The sequence below is a fragment of the Ananas comosus genome, linkage group 20 (genome assembly GCF_001540865.1).
Source record: "Ananas comosus cultivar F153 linkage group 20, ASM154086v1, whole genome shotgun sequence".
Classification (NCBI taxonomy): Eukaryota; Viridiplantae; Streptophyta; class Magnoliopsida; order Poales; family Bromeliaceae; genus Ananas; species Ananas comosus.
The window spans coordinates 5,038,235-5,064,447 of record NC_033640.1 but is presented as its reverse complement, the minus strand read 5'-3'; the positions used below and the strand labels follow the sequence as shown (position 1 = coordinate 5,064,447).

General features: G+C 38.3%; 1 protein-coding gene across 4 annotated transcripts in view; it reads left to right on the top strand.

The window, feature by feature from the left end:
• Positions 1,329–26,213, top strand: part of LOC109725547 (putative glucose-6-phosphate 1-epimerase) — a 37,550-nt gene continuing 12,665 nt past the window's right edge. Inside the window, exons 1-2 of one of the 4 annotated variants that reach the window (XM_020254781.1) lie at positions 1,329–1,569; positions 9,959–10,030. In XM_020254781.1, coding sequence (XP_020110370.1) covers positions 1,474–1,569; positions 9,959–10,030 — 168 coding nt within the window. In that variant the 5' untranslated portion in view covers positions 1,329–1,473. The remainder of the gene's footprint in view (positions 1,570–9,958; positions 10,031–26,213) is intronic. The other 3 variants (XM_020254780.1, XM_020254779.1, XM_020254778.1) reach the window with 3 other exon arrangements.

Below are 26,213 nucleotides of genomic sequence, written 5' to 3'. Positions count from 1 at the left end.
TATATATATATATATATATATATATATATATATATATATATAGTGCCTCACAGCGCGAGTAAAATGCGCGAATACACCCCCACATTCGATTTCACGCAAAACGGTATATAAAATGTAGAGCTTTTTGCAAAATTACCGTTTTGCCATCTAAGACCCCTCCTTGATCAACGCGCGATATCAGAAGATCCGTCCTTCAGATTTGCAAACGGATCACACCAGTGCGATTAACACGACAGAGACATCAAACTCACGATTTTGTTTCACCTGGTTTGGTCGCGGATTTGTGACGTAACCCATCCTCTCACCAAATGGCAAAACCCACACACAAATACATATAATATATATATCTCCAGTTTTCTCGAAATTCGTGCGTCAAATCTGAAATCCGTCAGCGCCAATGGCTCCAGAATAATCAGACAATTGAAAACGAGCTATTGGATCACTATGAACAGAGTCCATACGTGCCAAAAGCCAACTCTACACCGTGGCCTTTCCGAAAAATCGGGTTACTATTCACTTTAAGTGAAAAGTAAAGATCGCGTAAAATCTCCACTCTAGCTCGTTTTCCCCCGAAACTTAACGATTACTTTTGTAATTAAAATACACACAAAAATATCGTCAACAAAGAGTTTGGCTATCCTGCCAACTTTTCAGTCCTTACAATACTAAAGTTAAAAATTTTATCAAAATAAATAATTCTATTAGCTGTTATTGTTAACGACTTAATATCATTCTCAACTATGACTAAAGTTGAGAAAAAGAATTATTATTTAGTTTGATAATCATAGAAATTTTAAAATTACACTCTATACATAAATTTAAATATTATTTATTTTAAAAATAATTTAATATATCATTTTTTTTTTATATTTAGCATGCTAGTTAATACGTGCCCGTTGGCAGACTAGTTATTATTATATAAAAAGAGTATATATTTAAAACTTTACGGACCGTTTGCAGACTAGTTATTATATAAAGAGTATATATATTTAAAACTTTACGGATCGACGGATATTCCTGTCATCTCTAACTAAATGGGAGTTGTGGGGGCCCACGGGCCATATCAGAAAAAAAAAAAGAAAAAAGAAAAAAGTGAAAACACTCGTACACTAGTGCGTGGTAAGAAGTGCACATCCTAATGCAAGGGTCATTTGCGTGGCATGATAAAACCAACGGCTCGGATTGCTTTGCAAATCTGTAGGCGGCTGATATTTCTCCGCATAAAAATCTCTACGCGGCCGGTGAAGTGCACCGTCGCGCGCTCCAGCAGCTGCCTCGTCGGCGAGCGGATCACTGTGGCCCCCCCACCCCCCCCTTCTTATACAAATTAATGTCCTCGGCCGCATCCGCAGCCTCGTAAGACGCTAAGGGAGAGATCGCCCACGTCGTCGTCGTCGTCGTCTCCTTCTTCTTCTTCTTCTTCTTCTTCTTCTTCGCAAGGTGGGGGAACAGGGTTAGGGTTAGGGTTAGGGCATGGAAGGGGAGAAGGCTCCTGCGGTGGAGGTTTGCAAGGGCGTCAATGGCCTCGACAAGGTGGTGCTCCGGGAGGCCCGAGATTGCTCCGCGGAGGTCCGGCCCTTCGATCCTCTCTATTGTCCTCTCTTATTTCTCTCTCAATTCTTGATTCCAATTAGATTGCTGTGGATTTTGATCGGGGAAGTAAATAGATCTGAGTCATCATCGAGGTTTCTTGATCGTTTTACTTTCTCGGGGATGCTATAGATATGGCTCTGATCTGATGCCGTTCCTTGATTTCTGAATCATACCGTCTTTGAAAAAGAAAAAAAAAATCAGAAAATTGTAGTTGTGCAAGAGTCATTAGGTACTGAACTTGTCAATTCTAAGAATATCTGTGTAGACTCTTTTCTTCTTCTTTTTCTCTGGTTAGCTTGATCAGCTTGTAAATTGTGCGAGTGTTTTTTTTTTTTCTTCCTTGGAATAACTCTTTGTTTGACACTCAACTCTTAAATTTTCTAATGTGAATTAGTCTACTTAATGAAGACTTTTGTTAAATATTAAGATTTCATTAGCTATTAGTCATTATTTTTTTCCCCCCCCACTTTTTAGGTACAAACTGGTTAAAATAAGTACTTAATGAAATCATCCGTAAATTTGATAAATTCCCTGTTGGTTGACTAAATCAAAAGCCAAAAAATTGTCAAAAAAAAAAAAAAAAAACCTTGAGGGTGCCACACTATAGTTGTCTATACATGAGGAGGTTTTCATACATTTTTACCCTTTTAGTTATTATAGAGGTTTCCTTCAGACACAGTATGGTAGTTGAAGAGTAGTATCTTAAGGTGCACACTTGACAGCGCATAGCAGTTAGGTATATATGATGTAGTTACGGTCAAAAATTATATGTAGTTGAAAGAAATTCCAGAACTGTTGGATGGCTGGATTACGGCTGTTAATTTTTTTTTTTTAATTCTTTTATTTTGTTTACGATAAGGATTCTATCAGAAATTCATATCTTTGTAGGAATATACATATAAAGGCCTGTTTGGATGCTATGTTATATGTTATCTTGTTGTATTGAGGTGTGTTTGTTGTTTTCTATAATACAATACAATGTTCACATGTACAAAACGGTATTTTGACGCTGGTTTGGAGTATTGAAAAACAAAAAAAATACATCAGAAGTTTTGTAAATTTGTTGCAAAAGTAAAAGGAGTTGAAGCCTCTGGCTCTGGATATGCATACTGTTGTAATACTGGAATGTAAAAGATATATACTATATGATGTAAGTACTTCACCATAAAATTACAAGGTATGCAATCAGGCCTTGACGGAAAAATGGGTCCTTTGACACTGTCCAAATAGTGCTTCATGAGGGTGCATTTTAAATGATGAGTATTTTGGTCATGTGCATTTTTAATCATCCATGGAGGCATAATTATAAGTAATTTCACAAGCGGTTATGAGCAAGCTCATAATGTTTTTGTTTTAATACTTTTGCTAGTTTGGAGGATTAGGGTTTTAGTCTTGGTTTCGATTGAAAACTATTGAAATTTCTTCAAGAAATTAAAAGGAAAGAAGCAATTAGAATAATTATAAACTTAGAGTGTGTTTGGTTCACCCTTTTCTTACTCCGGATGGGGAATCAAAATTGGAATGGATGACTCCGCTGGTGGGTGTTTGGCATGGGGAGTCCCATTCCAATTTTGATTCCCTTTTTCTAGTCCGACCTAGGACGCCAGATTGAAAATTGAATTTGAGCATAATTAAAAATTTTATTCTAAAAATAACCCTATTACGTTTTATTTTGAATATGAAATTAAGTTTAAATTATTTAACTTTAGTTTTGAATTAAAATACAAGTTTAAATTGTAAATTTTATAATTAGTTTGATTTTCTTTTGAATTGAATTTTAAATGGAATTTAAATTTAAATTTAAATTTAAATTTTATTTTTATGTTTTTATTGTGAACTCAAATTTAAATTCAAATTTTTATTCAAATGATAAACTTTTGATTGTAGATCAAATTAAAATTAGAGTTTTAATTTTTAGTTCAATAATAATGCAAAGTTTATTTTCTTTACTAAATTTCATTTCAATTTTGAACTTTAATTTCAGTGTGAATTTGAATTAGATTTCAACCTTTTATTTGAATCGTAATTACGTATTGCAATTTAATTGTATCTTTAAATTTGATTTTGAGTTTGAATATGTTTTTGAATTTGAATGTTTCAAATATGTTTTTATATATATATATGTTGAAAATTTTGGTTTTTATGTTTGTTTTCATTTGAACAATTGAGATCCAATTGAGCTTAAGTCATAATATCTAGCACTAGCAATTGAAAAAAATTCAGGAAAAAGAAAACCATGTACGCAAATTTTATGTCACGCCCTAGGGCCATAGCGGAAGCGTACTAGGGGCCGTGTACAAACCCACCGAACGGATAGAGTTTTCCCGTCTGCTCGAAGCGTGAAGTACAACATCCTATACATTTGGTATGCAACCATATTATACAAGCATGCATTATAAAGCATTGGTGGACATTATAGGTAAAATATTAAGACAACTACATTAGAGTTGTACGTGTACCACAAGTTCACTTAACATCTGATGCAAACTGAGTGGTTGCTAAAACTGAATTTTCAACTTTGTTTTTGTTTGAGGGTATTTCTTGAAATAAACTATATTCAATTTATCGATTCCGACGAACTTCATTGTAATTAATAATTAAAGGAATGAAGCAAAAACTTCAGCAAGACGAAAAATTAAAATCGAATTGAAGTAATACTAAGATGATGATAAACTTCAATATATAAGATAATAACAGCTAACTGAAAATACATATAATAGTTCCAAAAAGATAAATTCGGTTTTATCGGACTTAAAGCTTCTAGATGTGGTTGCTTTGGCAAATATGGTTGGTACTGGTGGCATGCTAGATTCAAAGGGATAAATGGATATCAGGAGATGAGAGAGACAATATATGCATCGATCACACGATTGCGAGGGATCCACGATCGACCCGGAGGGCGATGATCTCGGCGCGAGGAAGAAGCGTCGATGATCTCATCGGGAAGTAGAACACCACGGTAAGGATAAAGAACAAGAGTAGAAATATCTATTCATCAAAATCTGCTCTCAAAGCTCCAAGAATCATGTATTTATAGTGTTGAGAGCCCTCCTATAATAAATTATTGTCTGTTCATTTTCAACACAACACTGTCACCCAAGGGTCATGTATAGAAGATGAAACAATTTTGGAAAATTCGAAAGGTCTCTTTGGGATTGTTTCTATGTTTATTGGAGAAAAGGGTTTGGGTTAGCCAAATCAACTAAAACTAATCGTTTTAAGTCTGAATCAAATACGAACCTGCAAAATAAAAGAAAATTGCATTCGAAAATAAAATAGAGATTTATTTGCTGCATCAACATCACATAACTAAAATATTGAATATTTGTACAATGATTCCTCTTTAATAAGTTTCTCTCAAATTAAAACTAGTTGGTTGGGGACCCTACTTTCTAGCTCGCGACACCCTTGCGATGATTATGCACCTCCTTGTGATGGATGGATCTTTATAAAAATATCAGTGAGAACTCAAAATAAGTTCTCAGTGAATATAGCCGCCAAAAAGTGTGGCTTTCTCACACTAGGTCTAAACGAGGCATATGGTAGGAAAGATAGTATGATGAGCAACTAGTAGGTAATAAGAATAATATGCTATCAAGAACCATGCAACTACTATGCCTCTACAAGGGATCCTTATCATGGATGCATCATGATAAATTTACCGTTATTAACACATCAATTTCCAATTATCTAAGAGTTTATAACAAACCCTATTCTCCAACGACTGACCAAAGGGTTTGGCCATAGCATGCTCACCATTGCCTCGTGGGGAGTTGAATAATCGTAAAACATTGCCCATTTCGGCACTCAATAGCGTAGTGAGTCGAACAATCGAAAACATCGTAAGCCATTATCTCTAGAGGGCCCATAGTTCGTGAAATCGCGACCTTCACAAGCATTGCTCATTGCGTTCACATTTGGACTCTTGCAAGCTTGGTTACATGCACTTTGTTCAAAGATTTTTTGTTTAACAACCATGTTGTCCCAAGAAATCATTTAATCACTATCATGTACTCAACATACGCCCCCTCACAAGGGTCGTAACATCAGGACAATTTAATCATAAGTCATGCATACAACCATTCTAGCATGCTTACTCAAGAAGATTAAAGAAAAGAAGCCATCATATGTGCTCATACAAGACCTTCAAGAATGAAATAAGCTACTAACCACATCTGAGCATGCTATCTCCCAGTCTGTCTAAGATGAAGTATTTACCAAACCATGACTATTCATGCGTCATCAAGTATTTCCAAAGAAGAAAAGAAGCCATCATATGTGCTCATACAAGAGCTTCAAGAATGAAATAAGCTACTAGCCACATCTAAGCATGCTATCTTTGATCTTTCTAAGATGGAATATTTACTAACCATGGCTATTCATGTATCATCAAGTATTTCCAAAGAAACACTACCATTACCAAACACTATAGAGGTTCAAGCAAAACCGTGCCAAAAGAAGACGATTTAGATTTAGAGAGGAAGATCAAACTCATTTCGGGGAAGACACACACCACCTTGGCTAGCCTAACCTCGTTGTTATGTACTTTTTAGTTTTCAAGGCCTCTAATCAATCCTAAAAGAGAAATTCTAACCAAGTTAGAATTCTTGAAGCTTCTATTTGACAAATTCCCAAAATCCCATTCTTAGATCTAAGAAACTCATCTCGATCCCAATCTAGGCTAGCAAGAATGTTTGGAAGCTTGGTTCTACTCTTGGTGAGCTCATAGATGATCTTGCTCCCAAACTTAAGCTAAAAGGGCTCTCTTGTAGGAAGGAGCAGGAAGCTAGGGTTAAGGTTTGGCGGAGTGAATGAGAGATATAGGGGATTTTAGAGTTAAGTGTGTAAAAGAGGTTTTGGTTCTGTGGCTATAATCACAGGAAAAAGAATTTGCAACCACTACAACTTCAGTCTAAAACTGCTCGGGTTCTAGAACTCCTCTTGAGGTTTCAAAACGTGAAGATTCAACTGATGCAGGGAAGGGGTTGGGTTTCTGAAATCACCATTGGGTTTCTGGAACTTGTTCAATCGATGCTAGAGAGTGGCTGGGTTTCGAAACTGAAGTCTAGTTCTGGAACTCCTTGAGTTCCAGAACTTGAAGGTTTCACTCAATTTTGAATTGGTCAGGTTTCGAAACTAAAATATGGGCTCTAGAACTGAAATATAGGTGCCAAAACTTTCATTTCTTGCTGATTTTCAATATTTGGTTCCAAAAGTTCTGTTTTCGCTCCTATTTACCCAAACCGCTTCCAACACATTCCAATCTTTCCTAAATTCCTCCAAATGATATCTTATGATGATTTATTCTGCACTTTTACCTATTTGGCCAAAGTTCGTTCCATTACATGGAATTTCAGTATACTACATTTTATCATTTTTTTAGTCTAGCTTCAATCACTCCTTTAGGCTAAGAATAGTTTAACCATGATTTTCTAGTAAATGGAAAACTGAACTTGGAAGGTGGTGAGTTTTGTCTCAAGCTACTTGTAATATTTTTAAATAACTATTTGTACCCTAGGAACAAGTTATTTCTACTTGCATATTATCCACTTTAGTTGGATTGAAGTAAAATTGAGTTTATCTCATATTGTATTATCAAGAAGGTTAACAAAATAATTCACTCAAATGTAATTCTCTTTCTTTTGTACTGTAGTACCAAGTTCTATTATTCTTATTTTTATTATTTGAATGGAGATTCATTTCATGATGTAAGATTGATATTGATGCTTGCTTGATCATAATATAAATTCTTTATGTTTAAACATAGTGCTGCAAATATGGATGTGAGCTTATTAACTTACTAGGCAAGTGCATTTTTTTCCTACTAAATTGTACAATTTTTGGCATTTACTAATACCAAGGATTTAAGTGCCAATAGGCATAAACCATGCCCGCTGTGCCATTCTGTGTCGACAAGATATCGGCAATATACGACCCTTGTGTCGATGGAAAGGCTTAAAACCAAGGATTTAAGTGTCGTGGCATGGCGTCGTGCCGAAAACTTGCTGGCACGGTACGACACAGTATGTATTGGAAACTTGCTAGCACTGTACGGCACAGTGCATGCCGGGCCGGGCCGTGCAGGTCACTAAAAATTCATGTGTGCCGACACATAATAGCAAGAAATATTTTTTTTCTTTAGCAACAAAATATTCTAATTGTTTATTATATATTTTTATCAAATCTTTTGAACTTTGTTGAGAAAATTACTTACTAATTTAAAGAAATGAAGGTTTTGAGCAGGGTTCAAAGTGCAGCAATGTGATTGTGCCCCAAGAAGGGGGCACGATATAGGGGGGTCTCACAACCCCTACTGTGACGCGATACACTCTCGGGTATCGCACGAGAACTGTGCCGGTTCCCTTTTTTTTTGCTTTTTTTTTTGCCTTTTGTTTTTTTTCCTTTTTTTTCTTTTGGGGTACCCGAAGCATCCTAGGTACCCCACACCCTCCAAAGACATTGCAAATCGAAGATCTTCATAAATTATTTTATTAAAATTTGTTGCACTGCGAAAGTTTTGATGAATTAGGGGAACAAAATCGAACTCAGTAAACAAATTTTTGAGGCACATCAAACATAAAATTTTATTTTTACGTTAGAAGATTGAAAATACTGATAAAATTAAAAGCTAAATTAAATCAATTGATAATTAAATTTATTTAATTTATTTGTCATATAATTTATTGCTTAATTTTTTTGATAGATCTAATAGTTTTTTGAAAAAAATAATTACAAAATAATTTTTTCAAATACTTTTTAAAATAAAATTTTTAAATAATTTTTAAAATAATTTTTAAAAATATTTTTTTGTATTTTATAAAAGAAAGACTATAATATGGTCAAAAAAAAGAAAGAAAGATGTCTTTGCATTTTAAAAATTCTAACCTATAAAAATTTTTATTCTGCATCATGTATAGTTGTATTTTACATACAAAAAAGCTTACAAGTATGTTAATTGATGAGTATAGTAAGCTATACATAATAAATATTCATAATTATTTGATTAAATCTTTCAAAATAACATTATAAGAGCTTATTTGAATAAAAAAGTTCAAATAAGTCTGTGCCAAAATGTGCTAGTAGGAGGTCATGCGTATCCAGCGGCACGCAAATATACCATATGTCGGTACAGAAGTATGCCGGTGCCGTACCATGCCAGGAAAACAGTGGAACACCCTCGTGCCACGACACTTTAAACCTTAGTTTCGAGCTGTGCCATTGACACGGAAACTGTATCGTGCCGATATCTTGCTAGCACGATATGACACGGTAGATATGGCTCGTGCTGATGGGCACTTAAATCCTTGCTTAAAACCCTTTTTTTAGTGAAATTAGCTAATAGTTACCTCAATAAAGTGCAAAATATTTGATGAAATTATATAATAAACAATTAGAATACATTGGTACCAAAGAAAATAAATATTTTATGCCATAGTGTGTCCGCACATGGGTAATTTTGTGATCGGCAAACACCGGCACGAAATTGCACGCAACATGCCATACTATGCTAGCTTGTTCTTGGCACGATCCGTGCCACGACGTTTAAACCTTGACTAATACAGTAATAAAGTGAAATATCTGAATGTGTTCTCATTTCTTTACAATTTTCAAAAAGGAGGCTTGTGACACTTTAGTCCTCAAATTTTAGTGTTGCAATTTTTGAATCAAACTTTCTTAGTCGTTGCAATCAAGTCCTACAAGTCTAATTATGTTGACTAAATGGTGATGTCTTGCTGATGTGGTATTGTTGTGATTGGTGACGTGACAATGACTAAGATGTTGCATCACTGCACATCAGCAACATATTGGCATCTAGTCAACTAAATTGAACATAGAACTTGATTGCAATAACTTAGAAAGTTTAAGCCAAACAATTGTAACAACTGCTTCATGTTTTGAAGACCAAAATTGTAATTTGGCCTTTTCAAAAATAAAAATTAGAAAGGAACTTTTAGTTTGGATAATGATGTTCCTTGAAAAAGAATAATCTGAAGCCCCTGATATTAGAAAGCCATGTATCACATCGTAGACTGCATGGCAAACTACCACATAGAACTTTCAGGTTTTAAAGGCAAAGTTTAATGTTCTTTCGAAACTTTCCTTTCATCGCCTGATTGATCAGCCACAAAAAAAGATTGAATGGATGGCTTGATTTAGAAAAAAAATTATTTTCTAGAGAAGTTCAATCCAATTAATTTGTAGTATTTTTTTTCAAGTGTTTGTAGAATTTGATTCACTTGTTTAGTTATATAACAAAAAGTAAAAGCTATAACTTTGTTAGTTACATTATACAGATGAAAGAAGATAGAAGATTTTTTATATTGGGATTTCTACATCTTTTTTCAAACACTTATGTTCATCTCAGGTTTATTTATACGGAGGTCACGTAACATCTTGGAAAAATGATGGCGAGGAGCTCCTTTTTGTCAGCAATAAGGTACTCTGGTTGTTTCTTTATTGTTGAAGTTGTATACAAATAATTAATGATTCTATTCATGTGGGAAACAATCTTGGAGAACAGTGTTTTCTTCTGTAAAGTATCAAATTCAAATACTTGTAAGTATACTGAAACTTAAAGAGTAAATCAATTAAGATAGATAATGAAGTTTAATAGGGCAAAGCCTAGTTAGATTTTTAACTATTTTTGTCCTTAGCAATTCAATTAATATGAACTTGGACACGAATGGTCTATTTCAGTAGTCTAAATCTTACATCTGGTTTTGTAGTTTGAAGTTCAATAGACAGCCTAGGTGGAGGTGAACAGAATTGTGCTACTGTTAAGCTGCATTAGTTTGATAGTTTTAAACAAAATTGGTGAGCAAGGTAATAATTGGGTTTAGAATTTTTCGGTTTCTAGTAATGTTTAATGTAAATGCTGTGAACATCTCTAATTAATGTTAGAAAAAAGTACACCAAGAAACCGATAAGTTGCAGAATTTCTTCTTTCTATGGTTGATATAGCAGCAGAACAAAAGAAAACTCGACTTCTACGGTGTTGAATAATTGATTTCTGGATTAGAGAGGACTTGTCAAAGTAGTGGGTGAAATTGGCACAATATTTTGCGGAGGATGAGATAAAGGAGAACTTGCCTAGAAGACAGGAGAGAGCAAGTAATGCTATTTGATGCTATATTTGCTAAAATGATAATTTAGTTTATTAAAGTGTTAGACCTCTATCTATCGATAGGCTTCTTATGGTGCATCCTTCACTATGAGGGGCTCAACCTCTAATACAAATGAATTTCCTTTCTCCTTGTTAGGACCTTGCATCTGGGGTTGGCAGTTGGCACCCCTCCACAACACACAACTAGGGCAAATATATGACCGTTTGTTACTATTACTAACTTGTTACGAATAGTAAAAGTGTGCTTTGCTATTATATAAATGATCATATTGACTAATTTCCCTTTTCGTATGCTTGACCAATTTGCCTTGATGTAGCTCTTTCACTTCCTCTAGAAATAACCCTTTTAGTCCCTTTAGATCTTCCACTACCCCTTTCAGATTGTAAATTCATCACAAAGATGAAATGGCCATGGTACATAAATGAATATTGGAGACTCATCACAAGAGTCTTTTTGCAATCCATTTGGGTGATGCCAATTCATTCCCATGCTTATTCACATCATGACATAAATACTCTCTTTACATTATCTTACTCTAAATGTAATATTGCCATACAAGACGGAAGAATGAATGTGCCAAGGACATTCCTTCTCAACATTTGTCATCCGTAACCAANACAAGAGTCTTTTTGCAATCCATTTGGGTGGTGCCAATTCATTCCCATGCTTATTCACATCATGACATAAATACTCTCTTTACATTATCTTACTCTAAATGTAATATTGCCATACAAGACGGAAGAATGAATGTGCCAAGGACATTCCTTCTCAACATTTGTCATCCGTAACCAAGTATAATTTGTAATTGTTTGTATGCTGTTTCAAACACAACAGGAAGTTATGTGAATTTTTAACGGCTTCCAACTTTAAAAACAAGATTCTCTTATCCGAATTCCATACAATGTGTCATAATCAACAAAGGCCAAAAATGTTGTGCACTATTTTTTGTTCTTCATCTTCCTACACGTCATTTCACTCAATAAGAGAATAAAAGATCTTCTATACTCGTGAACTGTCTTCCTGCATTGCATCATAGTATGTAGTTTTCGAAATAAAGATTGCTCAAACAAACTATCACATGGCTCCTTATCTTGAGAGAAGCAAACTTTGCTTTCTTGTCTTCTGTTAACTCCTAGTTGAAGAACTGCTCTACTTTTTGCAATCCAAGAAATTCTTCTAGTTGCAATCACTTTTCAAACTCATCAATGTTGATCTAGATGCCTTGATCCCAAAGGCATTCTCCTGATTTTCTCATCTCGGTCGACGACGATTATGAAAACCTAGCATTTGTGGTGGAGGATTTTGCAGGAATTGTTGCAATACGATCTCCATCATATTTTTTTAGTTTGTCCATTTGAACTCGTAATGTGACGCCTCGCTTTCCAGGTGGTCACCTATCCTTGAACTACTCTAGCTTTAGCGTGCTTAACCTTCTTAACCTCTTGGTCCTAGCCATCCAAAATGCTAGAATCGAGTTAAGAGATTTAGTCCTATTATACCTTATATTTATGACTATTCCAAATTCTAGGGGTGTCATATTCCTCCCCTTTAAGCCCTGACGCCTTCGTCAGGCTCAAGCACACTCACAGGCACTAGGCGATATGAGACTCGTCTTGCTAGCCTTAGCTAACCTTATGGGGAGCCGCGCTCCACCCACAACGGTTGCCAGTCGGGGAGCCGCGCTTTATTCGCTGTATGACTCTAGCTCAGTCGAGACTTATCTCACACTTTCAATTGGTGATTGGCTCCAACACAAACTGTGACGCCCCGCGTTCTAGGGGGTCACCCATCTGATAACTACTCTTAGCACGTTTAACCCTTTTAATCTCTTCGATCTAGCCACCACCCAAAATGCTATAGCCAGGTTAGAGATTTAGTCCTATTATTTCTTATGTTTAGGGCTATTATGACTCTTAGGGGTGTCACACATAAGTTGTTGTTGTCTTCTTGTTATTTAGCAAATGCATCTTTCCAGTCGTTAAGGTCAAAAGAGCTTCCTGATTTTGTCATGGCTAAAAAAATTTGCGTAGCGACATCGCACTAGTCCCAATACCAATTGATGTGGAGGGTAGAAAGAGGCATGATGTCACGGCTCGGGCCTCTAGCGGAAGCCTCCTGTGTGTGTGCACAAACCTGCTAAATGGGCGGAGTCTCCTTCGTCCGCACGAAGCGTTCACGAGTCCATTTATTCACAATAGAATACAAACATACATGATTTGGAAATAGTGGTAAACATAAGAGCACGATAATAACTAGCTATTACAATTATGCACTCCACTTTTACATGATATTCTCCCAACATAAATACATCATGATAAATATTAGCCAAAATGAAACCAAGAACATATGCATTTTATCTACATTGGTTTTCCACTACAAAATAAACTATCTTTACATTTGCTTTCCGAAAGTAACCGTGCGGGGATATCTAGCCATTGGTGACCTTGCTAACTATGAGACAATGCTCTTGCCTTGGTCCTATGCTGTACCGATCGTGGTTCAATCTGTAACATGGGGGGGGTGAGAACTACAAAGAATTCCCAGTGGGTTTGACCATCAATCCTGGCGACTTTCCCACTACGTGTAAACAAGACATTAGTAGTAAATGAATAAAAGACAACATTAAATAATCACCACGAGTATATCTATGAACGAGAACAGTAAAAGCTACTACCATGCCTTTTATAAAAAAGTTAATTGCATACAGCTCCTTGTAAACATATCAATGGCAAATATATCCTTGCAAATTTTGACTTTTAACTCTTATCCCTACAAAAGTCCAGTGATTTTTATATTTGTCGCTATGGTTTGTTACTGTTGGAAAACTATATTTTTTAACAGCAGATAAGTGAAATGTCAATTTTGCTATCATAGATATGTCCTTCCCAAAGCCCCAACTGCTATAATCGTGCAGAAATGTTTCCCAAAGCCCCAACTGCTATAATCGTGCATATATTTTTATTGCATCGAGATTTGTGGTTTTTGGCCGTTCACCTACCCCCTCTAGGTGATAGATACAATCTAGATAGATCCTTGAGCTCCTCAAAACTTTCAATTGGTGTCAGAGCGGGATCTAGATAAATTGTTTTCTAAATGGCCGAAGACGGTAATGTTAATCGACCACCACTCTTCGATGGCACGAATTATGCCTATTGGAAAGTTCGCATGAGAGCTTTTCTAATTGCAATCGATGAGCGTGTTTGGAAAGCTATTGAATTTGGTTGGGAGCACCCTACCGAAGTTGTCAATAACGCTACCGTTCCTAAACCACGGAACAAGTGGACAAAAGATAAAAACGAGTCATCTTCGTTTAACGGCAAGGGCATAAACGCTTTATTTAATGCATTGTCACAAACGGAGTTTACTCGTGTTTCGGCATGTGAAACGGCAAAAGAGATTTGGGATACTCTACAAGTTACACATGGAGGAACGAGCTTAGTAAAGGTCCAAAAATTGCAAATGCTAACTAGCAAGTTTGATTCAATTTCTATGGACGAAAATGAGACCTTTACCGAGTACTATACGCGTCTACAAGACGTTGTGAATACATGTGCTAACTTGGGAGAGAAAATCCCGGATTCAAAGGTTATTAGGAAAATTCTTCGAACTCTTCCGGAACGCTTTCGGGCAAAGGTTGCCGCGATCGAAACGGTTAAGCATCCGGACGAGATGAAAGTCGAAGAATTAGTAGGCGCTTTACAAACGTATGAGATGACTTTTCCTACTAATCAATCTTCTTCCAAGTCTTTCTCTAAAAGCACAGGGATTGCATTAAAGTCGACGAAGGAGGAAGATGAGGATTCGAATTCCGACGGAGAGATTTCACTTGCCGACTTCGAACATCAACTTGCACTTCTAACGAAGAAGTTTCGTCGGAATTTCCGAAAGAAGAATAAATTGGACAAGGCTTCATCGTCTAAGCGACAATCTTTTTCTAAATCATCTACATCTTCTAAATCTAAGGATCGGAAACTTGCAAAGCATTCAAAAGAAAAGGATGAATTTGAAGGAGAAATCCAATGCTACAAATGCAAAGGCTACGGCCATATTGCAACGGATTGTCCTTCGAAGAAGGCTTATAAGCAAAGGCTTTGCAAGCAAAAACTTGGGATGACTCTTCTTCTAGTGAATCATCTTCAAGTGACGAAGAAAAGAGTGATCACATTGCTTTATTTACTAACACTTCTCTACCTTCATCTAACGTTGTGTGTTTATCCTCGATTGCCACTAATTCCAATATTTCTCTTTCTTCGCATGATTCTTCGGGCGACAATGGCAAAAGCGAGGAGGAATCAAACGACGACGACATAGCGGAAGCGTACAATCAACTTCTTATTGAATCAAAGAAGATTGCTAAACTTAATAAGAAGTTGAGGCGTCGTTTATTGAATCTTGAAGAGGAAAACAACAACTTGAAGATCATAAAGAAACGACTCGAAGAGGAAAGGGAATCATTTTTGAAGAACAATTCGGACCTCCTTGAAAAGCTTAATGATGTGGAATCAACGATCAAATCTTCTAACGACAAGATTGGATTTTTGGAGCATCAATTTCATGAATCGCACAAGTCCAATCAAGTCTTGGCCGATCAAGTTCGTCAACTCCAATCCAATCTTCAACAATTTTCTTCGGGATCAAAGAAGTTGGACAAAATGCTTGGATTGGGTCAAACGAACAAATTGGGCCTTGGATATGAACAGACATATGTTGAGAAGGATCAAACGGTAACATCTAAAGTCTCAACAACTTTAAAAGGCAAAGTGTGTCATCGATGTGGCATCAAAGGACACATCAAAAGAAATTGCCCGAACAAAAAAGGCAAGTCACAATCGGTAACTTCAAAACATCCATCGGCTTCATCTACTATTCGACATTTCCCACGGAATCATTTTTCAATATTTCAAAATATATTATACTAAATCTAAATTTTTAAAATACAAATTCAAATATAACATTAAATTTATATATATATATATATATATATAAAGTTGAGCTATGATACTTTTACAAGTATCACCATCATGGTGCTATTAGGTTTTAAGCCATTGGATCTACTTTTTGATTATTAATAACCCTTGGATTAAACACTATTCCACCTACCACCACCTACCACCATCATCTCAACCTCACATCGCAAGGCTGAAAACAACAGTATCACACCCAGTGCATATATCAAGTATTCTGAGCCCTACGTTCATATGGTTATATAGTATTTATATATATGTTAGTAGATATGTGTATAGGAGTGAGGCCTACTAGATTGCTTATTCGGAGTCCAGAGCGCGTGCGGTAGCTTCAGCTCGTTTTGTATTGCGACTTTCGGAATCGTCGATCGCTCTAGTATAACTTGATCTTAGAGTATTTTGGAGGTATCTTAGAAAATAAATAGGTTATTATTTTTCCATTCATTTGTCCATATGCATGAGCCGAGGGCATTGGGTTCAAAATCAACAAATTTCAATGGCCGTAGTGAGCCGTTTGCAAGTTTAACGGTGTAGAAATATCCAAATCACGTGAAATTTTGATAGAAAATTCTTTATACTATATAAAACAAGATCAATATCTTTGATTTAAAATTTTAATGTCATATTATTACATTTTGTAAGATTTTTATTTTCAGCCGTTGATTTTGAGCCCCTTCGTTCACTAGGCAAATGATATCGTAAAATCATAAAATTTATTTTCTAAGTACTTCAAATACTCTAGATCAAATTTAACGGAGCCGATCGACGATTCGAAAGTCTTAACATCGAAAACGAGCTGGAAGCACGGAAGGCTCCGTGCTTCCGATAGCATAGTAGCCTCACACTCTCTCTCTCTCTCTCTCTATATATATATATATATATATAGAGTCCGGCTATTATACTATCGATAGTACCAAACCTTTGGTACTATTGAGTTTTCTACTGTTAGATCTACTCTTTGATCGTTTCCATCTGTTAGATTATACTATTAAAAAATCACCCACTCAACCCTAGGGGAACGCTATCATCCTAACCGCACATCTTTTCATCCAACGGCCGAAAAATTAATAGTACCAAGGACTTGATACTATTGATAGTATAGTAGCATAATTTTATATATATATATATAATACAAAATAAATTCGGGTTCGGGGTCGGGTCGGGTACAATCAAAATCCATATCCGTCGAGTTTCTATTTTTGATATCCATATCTGAATTCATATCCATATCCATCGGATATATCCGTTTTATTCGGATTCGAATTCGGATAGAAGAGAATCAAAGTAATGAACAGATATTGTAAGGTCAGTAGCAATGAGATAATAACAGGGAAAAAAAACGCGAAAATATCGCTACTGAGCAGAAAACAACTAGGCATAATCAACAGGTATACTAGAATAGTAGCAAAAACGGTTAGGGAGGAACTACAACTTCCAATCAGTATATAACTATCTGCTACTGTAACTAACCATAGAACGTATCAATGCATCATCTGGATGAACAAAACCAACAAGCAAAACCACTAACGTATTGGTTGAAAGACCTTAGGCTAAACTACATCCTGCTCGCCTACCTGGCATATAACCCCAACAGGCACCTTGTAGGGCTCACGGGTCGGAAGTACGACCACTTTTCTAGGGCTCACGGGTCGGAAGTACGACCACTTTTCTAGAAAAGAATACCCTCTTGTGGTGGATCAGATTGCTGGTGTACGTGAAGATGCTCACGAGCTGTGGCAATTAATGATGCTCAATAGCCAACATTAGCCGAGAGAATAAACACAAGGAGTCACCGACCAATCAAGTTCATCTCTATTTAAGAGTGTCACCGACCATAAAGTCAACGATGTCAAGCCACGCAATAGACCGCTAGAGATGTCACCGATCACAAGGTCAACTAATGTCAAATCATGTTACGTACGAATACGAGTGTTACCGACTACAAGGTCAATTAATGTCATATCTTCTACTATGATCATGCCAAAACTTCGACTATAAAGTCAAATGATGTCAAAACATACAATACACTACTAAGGGGTCACCGACCGTAAGGTCAACCATACAAACCATGCAACATACAAGTAAGAGTGCCACAGACATCAAGTCAACTAATGTCGCAATATGCAACATATATCTAGGAGTGTCACGGACCACACGGTCAACTAATGTCAAGTCTACTACATGTGTCACCCACTATAAAGTTAACTAATGTCAAAGTCATTTACTATGAACATATCATGGATGACTCAATCATCAGAAGCACCGCTCTACTACTAGATCATGATCATATGAAATAGGACTAAATGTAGAGCGACTAACTACGAAGTCAAGTGGTGTACGTAAGCTCAACCAACATCAAGTAAATGGAAGGAGATAATAAGGATAGAAATCACTAAGCAGGCACCACTTTACCGACTTCGGATCGAAATACTACCTCTACCGAAGAATAAAACCAGGTCGTCGACATCTGTCTCTCCCGCCACAGGCCAGACCTATGCAAAGTCCCACAAAAAACGTAATTAGCTCAAACCCGTTAATTACAAAAGTTACGGTTTCAAATGAAACCAACAAGCGAGCAATCGGGTTTCCGGATCCCATTCCATGGTCACCGAAAGATCGTCCGATTGTCGCATCGATTCGTCGGAATGTCACCCCAACCCACGGGGCATTCCAAAACAAGTCCCACACAAAGCCTACTTCGTTCGTCGTCCCAATACATCAATTTAATGCCATTGGGGTAGTTGCACTATTAAAACGGAAAGCCGAGATCCCGGAAATCACCGGTTTGGTTTTCGGGGTGCCCCTTTTGGCACCGAAGCCACCCACGGCCATCTTGCTGCGACCAGAGGAGTCACACCTCGCCCCAACACTAGCCAATAAGGCTACCACATCGTTGCAAACAACAGCAACCAGCGCGATATGAAACCGCTCTCGAAATCGCTCAATTTTTGCGTTTCGGGGTTCCGTTAAGCCACGAAGTTTTCCGAGATACTCCGAAGGTCATGCGACCATCCCTGCTGTCTCAAGACACTCACTTTTAGGTGTGGGGACAGCCGCACGCTAAGTGGTGCGATCCAAATACGAAATTCCCAAAATCCACCCTGCCGGGTTCCCGAAAATTGCCGTTTTCGGCTTCGGAACCCATCAAGGGCTCATCACTGGTCCGAGAATCACACCAGCGACTTCCCAACAAATTGCACCTAAACCAAGGATTCAAGTGCCAGTTGTGCCGCACCGTGCCACCAAGAAAGGGGCATGGTACAGGGGGGTCTTGAACCCCCCCTCCGTGCCGCAGCACGTGGGGCCGTGCCGCACGAGACAGTGGCACTGCGATGCGTGCCGCGGCACAGTGCCTGTGCAAAATTTTTTTTTTTGCCTTTTGTTTTGTTCTTTTTGTTTTATTTTTTGGGGTACCCGAAGCATTTTGTGTATCGTACAACCCCCAAAAAATATTGCAAATCGAAGATCTATTTGTTAGGCAAGTCAAAAAAATTATAATTTATTTTTTTTTGTTTATCAATATAGGGCAAATTTTTAATTTACATATCCAATCCCTTCGCTTCCACCATAGACATCCATTTTTTCTTTACAAATTATTTTATCAAAATTTGTCGCATCGCGAAACTTTTATCAAATTAGGGAAACAAAATCGAACTCAATAAACAAATTTTAAGCCACACCAAACAAAAAATTTTATTTTTGCATTAGAAAATTGAAAATACTGATAATATTAAAAGTTAAATTAAATTAATTAATACTTAAATTTGTTTAATTTATTTGTCATATAATTTATCGCCTAATTTTTTTGATAGATATACTAATTTTTTAAAAAATTAATTAAAAAATAATTTTTTAAAATAATTTTAAAATTATTTTTTGTATTTTATAAAAAAAAGACTGTAATATAGTCAAAAGAAAAAAGACAGAAAAGATATCTTTGCATTTTAAAATTCTAATCTGTAAAAATTTCTATTTTGCATCAGATATANTTTCTATCCTGCATCAGGTATAGTTGTACTTTACATACAACAAAGCTTATAAGTATGTTAATTGATGAGTATAGTAAGCTATACATAGCAAGTATTCATGATTATTTGATTAAATCTTTTAAAATAATATTATAAAAGTTTATTGAAATCAAAAAAACTGAAATAAGTCCGTGCCAAAGCATGCCAGTAGGAGGTCATGCGTATCCATCGGCACGCAAGCGTACCATGTATCCGCATGGAAGCGTGCCGGTGCCGTACCGTGCCAGGCAGACAGCGGCACGCCCGTGCCACGGCACTTTAAACCTTGACCTAAACCATTGGTTTGTGTGCCAATCACCATGAAATCCCAATTGAGGGATTCTTGGACATCGAACATCAAGCTCGAACTATTCCAGCAAGATCCCACTGTTCGGGATAGCAACAACGCAAAAAGGGTCACTGCAACATTCCGCCGAACACCCTACGTGCAATTAACACAATAATAAACAATGTTTATGAATCTTACTGCTGAATCTGCAACTTTGCAAACCAAACTAGGGTATAGGTCAGAGGGTCTCGACGTGCCAGAGATCGTGCTCGTTGTCCGAGGCGCAAACGACAGCCGAAGAGCGCGCCTGTCACGACCCGCGACCACCCGCGTATTTGGCCGAGGTCGCGGCGCCGACAGCGCCGAATGGACAGGGTTTCCCTTGTACTACGGACAGAGTCTCCCCTGTACATTCAAGGCATCGCAATCAATACAGTACAAAGGTTCCAACCAGGAACAGTACTTAACAACAGATTGCATACGTGTGGCATACCTCATTTTGCCCCGACCGAGAGCCTCGCCTTCGACGTCGCCGCCGCCGTAGCCCGTAGGTCTCGCGATACTATGGATAAAAGGGAGAGAGTAAATGGATGACGGGACTTAATATTAGAATAAAATTATATATATAATGAATAAAAAATTATTTTATTCCTTAACTCATTGTGGTTAGCTTTATTAATTCATGATTTTCTAAATTTTGATAATAGAAAAATATATTTACAGACACAAAAACTTTTGAAAGAATAATTTTAATAACTTAAGTTTTGTAGGAATATATTTGCTATTTAACACCTTTGTAGGGAACCATATATTGGGAGAGAGCCTCTAGCATTTTGATTAATGAGAAATCAGTGTCCAAAATTTATTGTCATCTTGGCCTAGTTGTCCACGTCTAGGTTTACTAGTTCGACCTAGGTTTACTAACACTAGGTTCGATGCCACACACCTAGATTGTTCGACTCTAGGTTCACTTGTTTAACCTATGTTCTTTAACACTAGGTTAGGTGCCACTCGATCTGCCTGACAACCTAGTTGTCCAATCAACTCTACTCACACTAGAGTTATTAACTTATGCTTTCTACTTGGCATTTACTCTATGCATCTTTGTTCATCATGCATTCAATTTAGCATTTCCATCTATGCATTACTATTAGTGTGCATCCTTTACCTCAGCTAGCATTATTCACATGTCATGCTATCATGCTTGCTATTTACTATGCATTCTCTACTTAGCCTTTACTTTATGCATTATCATTCATCATGCATTTCTTGTCCTCGTCTACATGCACATGCATAAACATGGAGATATATTGCTAAGACATAAAGGGCGACCTAGTCGCTTCAGTAAGCACAACCCACCTTAACACGCGTTCCGATTGCTCGTCGACACTTGCAATCGGCCTCCCGCGGCACTCGGCACCCGTTTGGGCCCGATCTCACAGTTGCTCCCCTCGAGTGCGCCGCTTCGTCGTTTCAAGTGATAGCGATCTTCGCCTTGCTGCTACGGTGCTCGGGACCCGATTCCACGATCTATGGACGTCGCCTCGGCCTCCCAGGCGGAAGCGAAGCTCTGAGCGCCCGTTTCTTCAATATCTTCGCAACGGCTTGTCGGATTGCCGAACCGACTTCGCCAACGTGTTTCGTTACCTACCAATTAGGTTTACAAAGGATCAAATGAGATTAAACTCATCTATTTACAAAAACCCCACTTGGATGCCCTAGAATGCCATCACCAACAAATCCACCAAATCAATCTATGGTTTGGGTATAATCCATCAAAATAGCATGCTAGGGTACCAAACAAACCATTTCTAGGGTTTAAAAACCCATCTACTAAAATCTACTATGAGAGGGCTTGGAAGCTTACCTCTCAAAGAGCTCCATGGAGAGAAGAAGATGAAGATGAAGATGAGGAAGAGGATCTCTTCCTTGGTCCTCTTCTTCTTTTCCTTTCCTTTCTCTTTTTCTTCTTCTCTTCTCTTCTCTTCTTTCTTTTCCTTTTCTTCTTTTCCTTTTTCCTCTGCTACGAACGGAGAGAGAGAGAGAGAGAGAGGCTGTGAGGGAGAGTGTGAGGGAGTGAGACAGGGAGAGAGAGAAAGACCTCTCTCAAATAACCCCTCATATGGCCATTTTGCACATAAGCCCCTCCACTTTTCATCTCTTACACAGCCCTCACTGGGCGTTCTGCGCGCGGAGGGACCGGTCTCCCCGACCAGGCCTCCCCCCGCGGACACGCGTTCGGGAACCGGTCCCTCCCTGAGAGACCGGTCCTCGGGAGACCGGTTCCTCTCAGAGAGACCGGTTCCCGAGAGCTAAACTCTTAGGACTTAGCCGATCTTCGGCTCTCTTCTCACTGGTGTTGTAGGCTGGGACCGGTCCCTCCTCTGCCAGGGACCGGTTGCATCAGCAACCCCCGCAGTCTTTAGCTGATGGGACCGATCTCTCACCTCCAGAGACCAGTCCCCGAGAGCAATCTTCGCCCAAAATGCAGATTGCATTGTTTGCTCTCGCGGACCCCATTCTAATGCACTTCTCAGATTTCGTGCATCCTTAGCTTTTCCAAAGCTTATCCATTCGACCCTTAGTCGATTCTAGACGAGGCGCAACCCTCGGATTTTGAGAGTTCACATTGTTACAGCGCCGGAGCGACATCAAATGTTGTGAAGCAGGCGCATCGGGAGCGACGATGGCACCGCAGTGAAATGGGGCCTCTCCGACAGGATCTGAGGTGAGCATGGTGATCAATGAGGGCTCGGGGTCGTTGTGCTCGCTTTCCGGAGAGTCCGGGATCCCTCAGATCGCCGGAATAGTGAGAGGGAGACCAAGGATGCTGTCACGCCCTGGGACCGCCACTTTGGTTGGTTCGAGCACGTACACAGACGCCGAACGGACAGAGCCTCCCCTGTCTGTCCAAGGCTCAATCACAACAACATAAGCATGTATAAAGAAAGAATTGTTCAGAAAAATTTCAATATACATGGCTTGCACGAGGGCAAGCAGCAGGAGCAAGTGAAAGTAAATTCTAACTATTACAACATTGGACATTCACAATTTACATGCATTTTTTTTTTCCACTTTGCATCAATACATGAATGATTCCTCAATATACAACTTTTGCTCTCTAATACATTTACATTTCAAATAAGCCTTTACATTATTTTACTTGTACACGGGTGACCTACACTGGGTGACCCTGCTATCTAGGGCGCACGCCTATGCCTCGGTCCGGTGCCGCTCCGTAAATGGTGGCTCTGCAATAAATGGGGATGAGAACTAAAAGAAGTTCTCAGTGGGTTCGGCCGCCGATCCTCGCCGACTTTCCTGCTAGGTCCAATTAAGGTATAAGTAGAGAAAGATAAATAGATAACCAATTCTAAACAAATGCAGCTACTATGCCTTTACAAGAATACCGAAACGATATATAAGATGCTCATGATGCATGCACATTATCATTGCCATTACGCAATCATTCTTGGCTAACCCGTAGGTCTAGCCCTAAAACTCACCAACCAAATTCCTACAATCAGGGAGATACTCGCTACAATCCGACGGAACCGTCTTCTGGGGAGATACTCGCTACGACCCAGTTGATGACCACTCCGAAGCTCATCACTCGAGGGGGAGCGACTGCCCTCAAGCATAAAAGACTATAGGTGAGTATGATCCAATCCACAAGCCATGAGGATGCTATGTCCACTAATGCCACAACACTCAAAGTGTTCTATTCACTAGCATTCAATGCCATAAGGTGCTATTTCAATCCTTTGTGACAATGTCACCATGTTTCAATGCCATAAGGTGCTATTTCAATCCTTTGTGACAATGTCACCATGTTTACTACCTTGTCTAGGTTCATATCTCAATTCATACATTTATAGGGTTCACAAGTGTTCAATATTCCATTGTCATATCATATGCATCTTTACACTAAAAGCATGCAAGAAGTACCAACATATTACCATTTAACCCTACAATGCATTATGCCCAATCCGTGGTTCTATCACAAGGTTCACATTCAATATCACAATGACAACCAATGCATCATTTAATTCAATGTCCACAATGTTTTCTATGTCTAATCCACTACTTTTTCCTCTACTAGTTCAACATGTCACTAGGGTTCAAATGTCACTAAGTTCATGCATCCTAATTTCCACGTCATCATCACAGTTATTTATTTATACATCGTAGGAGGCATGCAAGTTTCTACAACAAGAAATACTTGAACCCTATCACATATAATCAATACACATATACATATGCTCAACAAAGAGATTTAGATATAGGGAGAAATCCAACCATTCCGGATAGTAACACCCACCTCGTATTGACGTCAAGAAGCGAGAAACCAAGTCCCGCAATTTACTGTTGTCGTTTTAACTCGACCCAAGCCTAACGAACCAAATTCCGCAAATCTCTCAATCGGACGCCATAACCTCGTCGTAACCCATAACCCAAAAGGAAGTTGTCCTCCGCGTCGAATTATCCTTCAATTAAGATTTTGCAAGATCAATTTGATTCAAAACCTCTTAGAGACAAAATCTCCATTTTCTAAGCCTAGGGTTTCATGAATCCTCAAGAACACCAAAATCCATAATAAACTTTTACCCAATCTAGTTTAGAATTATCTAGAGATCCTAGATACATCAATTTTAAAGGATTTAACCTAAACCCTAACTCAAATCCATAACCTCACCTTGGCCTCATAGCTCTCCAAGCTAAATCCACCATTAGAGAGCTCCAAACTTCTTTTCCAAGCTATTCCCAAGCTTAATCTCCAATTTCTCCTCCAACTTCTTCTCTTGGTGAAGAGATTACAAGAGAGGGAGAGAGTGATGTGAGCTGGAGAGGAAGAGAGAAAGAGAGAAAGAGAGAAGACTCTCCTTTCTCTCTCTCTCGGGTTGGACCAAAACAAAGGGGAGATGTAATTGTTACACACATAGGCCCCTCAACAATTGCAACTCACAATTTAGTCCTGTTCAGAATCTGATACTTTTCGCCGGGGCCGGTCTAAAGATCCGTTTGCTATCAAATTTCACAGTCAGGCTCGGTTAAAATCAATCAGAAGAAGTGATCTTAACTTTTCAGTTTGGACTATTTTTGGTCGCCGAAAGCTCTACCGACTAAAATCGTTAGTAGATAGCAGTAAGATTTTGTTTTTCACTTTTCAGGTGTCGGAATGACATGAAACTTTAAATCTAGCCTCAGAAAAATAATTCCGACATATTCTCACATTTCATAATTTTCTGACACTGTATATTTTCTGTTAAAAGATTAGCCCCGATCTTTACAGAAAATTCTAAATCTTCTGTTTTCATTCCAATTTCACCACACATCATCTCTAAATTATCTTTTAGTTTTCTAAGTCAATAAAAATAGTATTTCATACTATTTTTATTTACACTTGATTTTACTAAAATACCCTCCGAACCTCGCCGGAACTACTTTAACATCCTTTTAAGCTAGTTCCCACCAAAACTTCATAATTGTAGAAGTTCGGCATGTTACATTCTCCACCCCTTAAAAGAATTTCGTCCGCGAAATTCAAACCACACCTCAATTCAGCTCCTCGAGCAATTAAGGGTATCAATGCACTTTCCCACTTAGCAACTTTACGCTCATCGGGACCGCTCGAGCGGTTCACAACGAAGGATGTGGGACCAAACATAAACAGATTCGCAAAGCGTAACACTGAAAGTGCATTATGGCTCCCGCAAGTCTCGGTGGCAGCGCGAGTCAATATTCAACGACTCTACACGCTGCAACACCTCTCACATTCCGGCACACAAGGACTTAACTTGCCTCGTATGCCAATTCACTTTACCCTTCTTTCGGGTGTCATTTCCCAGGAATGACAGTCATCCACTGCCTCTTCCCAAATATCCGACGACTGCTCGCATACTTCGCTTATCGGGCCCGTGTCGTCGCTGACCGTCATCAGTAGAGGACATACCTTATAAATGCTACTGGATACAAGTTTCCTCCGAGGTCAAGACTACCTTTCATCCCCGTGGTGTGGATCGGGCTGAATAAACCAACTAGTCGAATAATTCACCGCCACCATGTATTGCATACGGGTAGGCCCCCTCGATTCACACAAGAATCCACTAAGTGGCACTTTACTACCTCGGCCATTCAAGAGTCTACGTCACTATATATGACTCTTCTTTACACTTACCATTCCGCCGTGGAATTTACCCTGATTCGATCACCGGCATTGTTTAGAAGCAATATC